Genomic DNA, 6,979 nt, shown 5'->3' with positions numbered 1-6,979 from the left:
GGAATCTCACCCAGCCTTCACAGAAAGAAAGCCATTGCTGCTCTAAAGAAAGCTTCTGCCTGAGAAGGGATGCCATGGAGCGTCCACCCCCACCCGCCGGTCAGGGTAGGGAAGTCTCCAGAGGAGAGGAAATGCGGGTCTCCGTCTGGGCCTGAGAAGGGAAGGTGACAGGGCCTCTGGGCAAGGTGCTTCCTGTGCAGCCCCAGGAGCCCCACCTGCCAGGGGGGATCTGCTGGCTCCTGGCAGGATTCTCAGGCTCCCTTTTGTTGGAGTTCCTGGGGGATAGCCAAAAATAGCGGTAAACATTGAAGAAGGCATCCTGTTGCAAACAGAAAGCAGGAGGTGGTGTGGCCAAGAGATGAGAAGAGGCTGCTTGGCCGTCATTCGCACTGACTCAGAAGGATGGATCCGGTCCTCTGCCCCTGACCTTGCAGAAAACCCATGTTCCAAGTTGGTTTGAGGGACAGAGTAGAGACACAGACGGTCTTCGGCCAAGTGAGGCTGCAGACTGCAGGTGGCTTTAGCACCCTAGGCAGGTTCCGTGGGAGGCCACAGGACACCAGCCCCCTGGCCAGGGACACACACACACGGTCACCTCATCCCATGGAACCTTAGCTGTCATAATGCTCGTGGTCCCCACTTGAGCATTTCCTCTGTCAACAACGGAGCTGAGAGAAGGTAGGGCAGGGGCTGACAGGCACCCCTCACCAGGAAGAAGTGGAAGTGAGCTCTTAACCTCCTTTGTCCTTGGACTCCTCAGTATGTTTTGAAATACATACAATAAAATACAGACCAGTTCTACTGCGATACAGTTCTGTCCAGGAATCACTGCGAGACAGGATGTCGCTCAGGGCATCTACCGAGAGCCCAAGGTGAGGCCGGGCCAGTGGGCACAGGAGCCCCCACCGCCCCTGGGGAGTGTAGGAAATAGCATCCCTTTCTCATGGACTAGCGTTCTATTAATTTATTTAAGGCAGTTAACATATTAGTTCTCAGGCCAGAGGGTTTGTAAAACGTTACACCAAAAGGAGATAAAACTAACAGTCGAAACCCAGCCGCTCCGACATGCCCCAGCCCTGCCCTCTGGGCCAGCGACTCTTCTCAGGAGGCCTAGAAGAGGCAGGTCCCAGGAGCAAGGCTCTTTTCCTCGGGTCACCAGTCCACCTGGGGCCGAGCTGGAGGGGTGGCCTGGATGATGAGGTCTACGCGCGGTCTACAGCAGATCTGCGGCCCAGAGGGAGCCGTGGAGCCGTGGCCTGGGCTGAACACGGCACCCGTGAATAAGTTAAATAAAAAGCCCTAAAATCACTAGCGACAACAGCATTACTGCACCTCCCTCAGGAGCAGGCAGAGACCAAAATGTAGTGCTTAGAATAAAGACGCGACCCCACTCCTAATCCCACGGAGGAACACAAGAGAATGTCAGTTACTGCTTTAAGGAACAAAGCAATTGTCCTTCCGGAAGACTTCTCTCCTCTAAGGCATTAAGGTAAGCTGAGTCCCCGTAAGTTTCTGAGTCGTTTCTAAGGGCTCTAGGCAGGACTGTCAGCTCTGTGGCTCCCCACTCCATGCTGGCCAGAGCCTGGCACGGCTTGGGGGGTGTCTGGCAGAATGGGAGCTGGAAGCCGAGTGGGCACCTGGCCTTGAGAGGCTGGCAGGCTGGCCGGGCCCCCTGACCCACAGGAAGGGGCAGTGTTCCCGGTCACCACTCTCTGCGATGACCATCCCCTGCTGGGGCCTCCGGTGGCTCTCAGCGGCTCATGCAGTTCTGGACGTCCACAAAGCCCAGGCGTTGCCTGCGTTTCCGCTGCTCTGTCATCTGGGATTAAACGGGTGCCCACAGGTCGGGTCAGGCAGCCCAGAGCCCTCTCTCCATGGGCACTGGGGAGGGGCTGGTGCCCACCCCTCACCCCCCCCCGCCCCCGCCCTGCCCCTCAGACCCAGCTGCTGCTCAGCCCTGGCAGCAGGCCACAGCCCCCCCACCCAGGGTGCCTTGAGGATGTCAGCCCCAAACGCTTGTCCTCAATTAGTGCATCACAAACCCCTGATTTGGTGCAGCTGGGAAACACCCCACCTAAAAGGGGGGCGCCTGAGCTCATTTAGTCACTCCGGACAGAGAGGAGGGTGCTCTGGGCAAGAGGGGATCTTGAGAAGTGGAAGGGTGCCCTGACATCCCCTATCAGCAGTGAGCCCCTCAGAGCCCCCGAGCAGCTGCTGGGAGTAGGGGTGAACGAGGGGGAGGACCCCTCACACCTGTAGCAAAGGTCCACTTGGCCATGTCTTTCGGTGGACTCAGGGGCTGCCAACCTCAGTCTAACTTCCCATGGGGGAGAGAGCGTATTTGGAACCTGTCTTCCACCCCAGACCCACAAAGGAAAGGAAGGAGTGTGAAGGCCCCAGTCCCCTCCCCCTCTCCCCCATGGCAGGCTGGGCTGTGACCTCCCATGGATGGTCTGGTCTGGAGCTGCTCGGCGTGGGACCCCAAGGGTGGGGCCAGGATAGGCCTGGGTGCACACCTGCTCCTTGAGCTCGTTGAGCTGGGCGGTGAGGTGGGACACCAGCTTCATGGTGGAGTTGAGCTTATCCTGAAGAATCCGGATCTCATTCTGCTCCCCTTCCCCCTCGTTGCTCACTAGGGACATGGCCCTCATCCGGGGGAACCAGTCCAGGTTCTTGTTCTGAAAAAAATCACTGGTGGGATGAGCAAGCTCCGGCCCAGGCTAGGAAGGCCTCATTTAGAAGAGCAGTCATGGAGGGGGAACCCGCCGTCACACCCTGGACACATTCCTCCCCAGGGCTGTGTCATGGGAAAATCTGAACTGACTGGGGTCCTCCCCGGAGCCAGAATGAGCTGGCAGTGAACCCTCGGCGGGCGCGGAGGCCACCACGCTGTGTCAGGCTAACTTCCTTCAGCCGGCCTCAAGTCTCGCCAGTATCAGCACCATCTGTTTACACTCAGAACACCCTGCGAGGTGGAGGAGGGCTCTGCAGCAGACCCTGAAGCTCCTTCCTTCCTTCCGCCCCACCCCGCCACGCACGCCCCACGCCCCAGGAAGATGCGAGTCGGACAGATGGCACACTGAGGGAGGGGAGGCGCCGCCGAGGATGGCTGGCATCCGACACGTGTCTCAGAGGCAAGGCCACGTTTCCCACGACCGAGGAGGAGCGGGAGGGGGCCACCAGTTTTCTGGCTCCTCGTCACAAGCTGGGAGTTCTCAGACCAACAGATAAACCTGCACTCCAAGATCAGTTCCAATTATACACTCAAGAAACAAATAGAACTCCCCCCCCCCCCCCCATAGGTCTTTCCTTTTAGCCTGCAATTTATCTGATGTGCAGTAATCTGAAGATGCACTACATTGAATGGAACTGACGGGGCTTCCTTTACCCGAAAAGCTACGAGACCTTTTTGTTTTTTTGGTTCACTGCCTTCACTCCCTTTTAGTCACTACAGAAATTGGACGGAGTAACTTTGATTCCTCCGAAGTCTGATAGTTGAAAGTTTTTCCAGGCTCCCTCTCGGCCTGGACCATCCAAGCTCCGGGAAGCTGCCCTTCCCCTTGCCGAGCTGGAAAAGGCTCCCTCAGAATGGTCCCCCAAGCAGCAGTCCTGGGACAGGGTCTGCCTGCTCCCCTACCTCCTCGGTATCGGGCAGCCACGGGCCCGGGGACACCACGCACGTCCTTTGGGGCTGACAGGTTTGTTGTGGGCTTTTCCCTGACAACAGAGGCCATGCAGAAGAGCTCGAGGACCCTCGGTAGGTAGCACGGGCAGCCGGCGGGGCCCCAGTGAGGGCTGCCCCCAGCTGCTCCTCAGCTGGCCCTCCCACAAGGGTTCGCGACTGTCCCCCCCTCTCCACCCCCGGCGGCCGCTGCTCCCGGGCGGGGTCCACACCTTGATCATCTGGGCCACGTAGCTCTCAGGCCCCGTGTAGTCTGTCTTGTTTTTGACGCGGACCAGCACGATGAAGTACAGGTAGTTCCACATGTTGTGCTCGAACTTGATGTGTTCCTCAAAGGACACCGTCTTGTTATCAAACTTGTCTCTCTCCAGACCTGACGATGCAGAGGGTGAGGACGAAACCATCAGGCTCCCAAGAGCCACCGTGGGGCCACCTGGCAGAGTAAACACCCGCCTCTTGGGGCAGTGGGGGCATTTGTTCCCCGGGCTAAAAGGACTGGTGAATGCATGTGACAGCCCACCCTGGGCTATTTAGGTCACTTCTATTTAAAGCACCAGCCACTTAGCCGTGGCGATCCCGCCCTGCCACAGCTGTAGCCTCCCACCAGGGCAGCTCAGCACCACGGTGGCCAGAATCCCAAGAGCCCGGCAAGCAGGGGTAGTTGATAAGGGATTTGTCCTGCGGGTGCCACCCGCTCCTTAGCCTGCAGTGGGTGGGGAGGGGACTTCACACCGGGAGTGGGAAAAGCCCTGGACAGAGACCGGGGGCTTCAGTTTCCTCTGGAAACTGAGAAGGTGTAAGGGGGCCTCACCGCAGATGAAGCACGTGGTCTTAAGAATCTCCTCCTTCTTTTGCTTCTCGCTGCGCAGGTCAGCAAAGGTGTCAATGATCACCCCAAAGATGAGGTTCAGCACGATGATGATGACAATGAAGAAGAACAGGAGGTCGTAGACCACACGGGCTGGGAAGAGGGACTCCTGCAGGGGGGAGGCAGGGAGGCTAGGCCCCGTCACCTAGGCAAGCCAGACTCAGGCAGGGGTCAGGGCTGTGACAGAGGAGGCTCGGCCCTCAGCAGAGGGGGGACGAAGGCCCCCGGCTCCCGGGGCCCTGAGGGAGGCAGAGCAGACCCAGCCTCACTGTGGGCAGTGAGAAGTACAATCACAAGCCCTGAGTGTGACTTAGGAGACAGCGGACTCAGAAAAGATACCGGCGAGGCCGGCGCCCTGTGATAGGAGTTTGGCGTGGGGCACTGAGGCTGTAGGTCGAGGCCTGTCTCTGCCCCTAACCTTGGGCTGGGGACAGAGCCAGCTCTGAACGCCTCTGCCCCACCCTCAGGACGCCTGGCCTCACACATTCTAGAAACACTGTCTGACCTTGGAAGCGGCTTTCCCATGTGGCCGAGGACAGACTGAGTACCGGTAACGCCTGGCTGCCTGAGTCAAATCCTGAGGCGTCCTCACGGAGCAGACTCAGCTTCCCCACCCTGCCCTCCCCTGCTGTGGGCCGGGGCTCTGCCTCGCAGATGAAGCCAGCGCAGCCGGGGATCCGCCCGGTGTCTGACTCACGCCTTCCCCAGCCTGGGCAAAGCTCGGCTGCCAAGGTCTTTCCTGAGAGTAACTACAGGGAGCCGGTGGGGAGGCGTGAGCAGACGGGGGTGGGGAAGCTCAACAACCATGTAACCGCGCACTGGACCCGGTGGCCAAGCAGGGAGAGGGGATGCGAAGTGGGGGCTTGCAACATCGGAGAGGGAGGGGGGCCGAGCTGCTCCCCCAGGCCGTGACCGTGACCCGAGAGCAGGACCTCGCAGTGGCTGACGTGGCCAGGGCTCGGGCCACGTGGATTTGGGAGCGGGGCAGGGGATGCTCACGTCTTTGGAGGGCTTGCGGAGAATGTCGCCCACGCCACCACCATTGCGCAGCCCGTGGTTCATAACAGTGACGATGCACATGAGCAGCGTGTCGCAGGCCCGCTCCGTGCTCTCCAGCTCTTCGTTCCCTACAAGCGGAGTATGTGCTCACACCCAGGCCAAGCCACCCGCCTCTGCGCCCCTGCCCCAGGCGCCCAAGACACACTGCCCTCACCTTCCAGGACCTCAGGCACTGAGACCCCTGAGACACAGTCCAGCTTGTCCCCACTGCACGTGCCCACAAATGTGGCAGCTCCATGTGGCATCCCCAGGGGGCTGGCTAGAGAGGACGTGGGTGAGGTCACCAGGAAGTCCAATGGCCATCATTCCCCTCGCTGTGCCCCCCGCCCCACATCCTCCACGAAGCCTTCCCTGATCCTGCGAGCTCTCCCCTCTGTCAGGCTACACGTGAAGGGTCCTCATGCCCCTGCTATGCACAAAGGACAGGAAGGGGGGGGTCCACACCCCTGAGCCTGGCACACAGGCAGCCCCTGCAAACACTGAGTTTCAGATGGATGCCAGGTCTGCAAGCAGGTGGCTCCTCAGGGAGCAGAAGACCAAGGCTCTCCCACCCATTCGGTGTGTCCCGGGGCAAAGGGAGTTCACAGATTGCTGTGAACTAGAAACCCCCGCCCCAGGACCCGAGAGGAGGAACTGAGGCAGGGCGCCTGGTCCTGACACGGGTCGTCTGTGCAACCCCTCTCAGCCCCCACGCCCTCCCAGGAGAGGAGCCGCCAGACCTCCAGAGTGATTGCCGGGCAGCCGGTCAACCTCAAGGATGAAGTCATCCTTGAGGAAGAGGAAGCCAACGATGGAGAAGAGGTAGACCAGGATGAGGGCCAGCAGGGCGGTCAGCAGGATGGAACGGCCATTTCGAGTCACACTCTTGATGACGTTGAACAGCGTCTCCTCCCGGTAGATGAGGTCAAAGAGCTGCAGGGCAGGGACAGGGCCTTGAGGGGCTGCAGACGCCGCTGGATCCAAGGGCTGCCCGGCTCCCAGTGGTTTCCCACAGGCTCCTCCAGGAGGGTCTGTGCTTGGGCAGGTGGAACCAGCCTAGTGGGCCTGGCGGGGAAGGCTGCTCAGAGGCACCTGGAGTTCTAAGGCCAAGGGAAGGGAGTGGCCCGGGAGAAGGTGTGAGGGCTGAATGGGCAGGCAAACACCACACCCGGGGGAAGAATTTTTTGTGTGATTTGTGTGCGTTGGCTCACTTCAGCCTCACAATCACTCTAGGAGGTGGGTGCTATTAATCCTCCTCGTTTTATAGATACAGAAGTGAAGGCACGGGGCAGTTAAGAAACTTGCCCCAAATCACAGAGCTTGTAGGGGCCACGCTGGGATGCCAACCCAGGTAGTCTGGTTCGAGTCCAAGCTTAAAACCACTACCAGAC

General features: G+C 59.7%; 1 protein-coding gene across 3 annotated transcripts in view; it reads right to left on the bottom strand.

Annotated features, from left to right (window-relative positions):
- Window positions 1-949: 949 nt before the first annotated feature.
- ITPR3 (inositol 1,4,5-trisphosphate receptor type 3) overlaps window positions 950-6,979 on the bottom strand; it is a 67,247-nt gene continuing 61,217 nt past the window's right edge. For 2 of the 3 annotated variants that reach the window (XM_078446827.2, XM_078446829.2), the window contains exons 52-58: window positions 6,329-6,521; window positions 5,764-5,868; window positions 5,550-5,677; window positions 4,494-4,659; window positions 3,895-4,055; window positions 2,517-2,678; window positions 950-1,819 (exon numbers count right to left, since the gene is read on the bottom strand). In XM_078446827.2, coding sequence (XP_078302953.1) covers window positions 1,751-1,819; window positions 2,517-2,678; window positions 3,895-4,055; window positions 4,494-4,659; window positions 5,550-5,677; window positions 5,764-5,868; window positions 6,329-6,521 — 984 coding nt within the window. In that variant the 3' untranslated portion in view covers window positions 950-1,750. Of the gene's footprint in view, window positions 1,820-2,516; window positions 2,679-3,894; window positions 4,056-4,493; window positions 4,660-5,549; window positions 5,678-5,763; window positions 5,869-6,328; window positions 6,522-6,561; window positions 6,689-6,979 lie in introns of those variants that run through there. The other variant, XM_078446830.2, reaches the window with a different exon arrangement.

Source organism: Panthera onca, chromosome B2 (assembly GCF_046562875.1).
Source record: "Panthera onca isolate mPanOnc1 chromosome B2, mPanOnc1 haplotype 2, whole genome shotgun sequence".
Taxonomy (NCBI): Eukaryota; Metazoa; Chordata; class Mammalia; order Carnivora; family Felidae; genus Panthera; species Panthera onca.
This window is presented reverse-complemented; position numbering and strand designations above follow the sequence as displayed.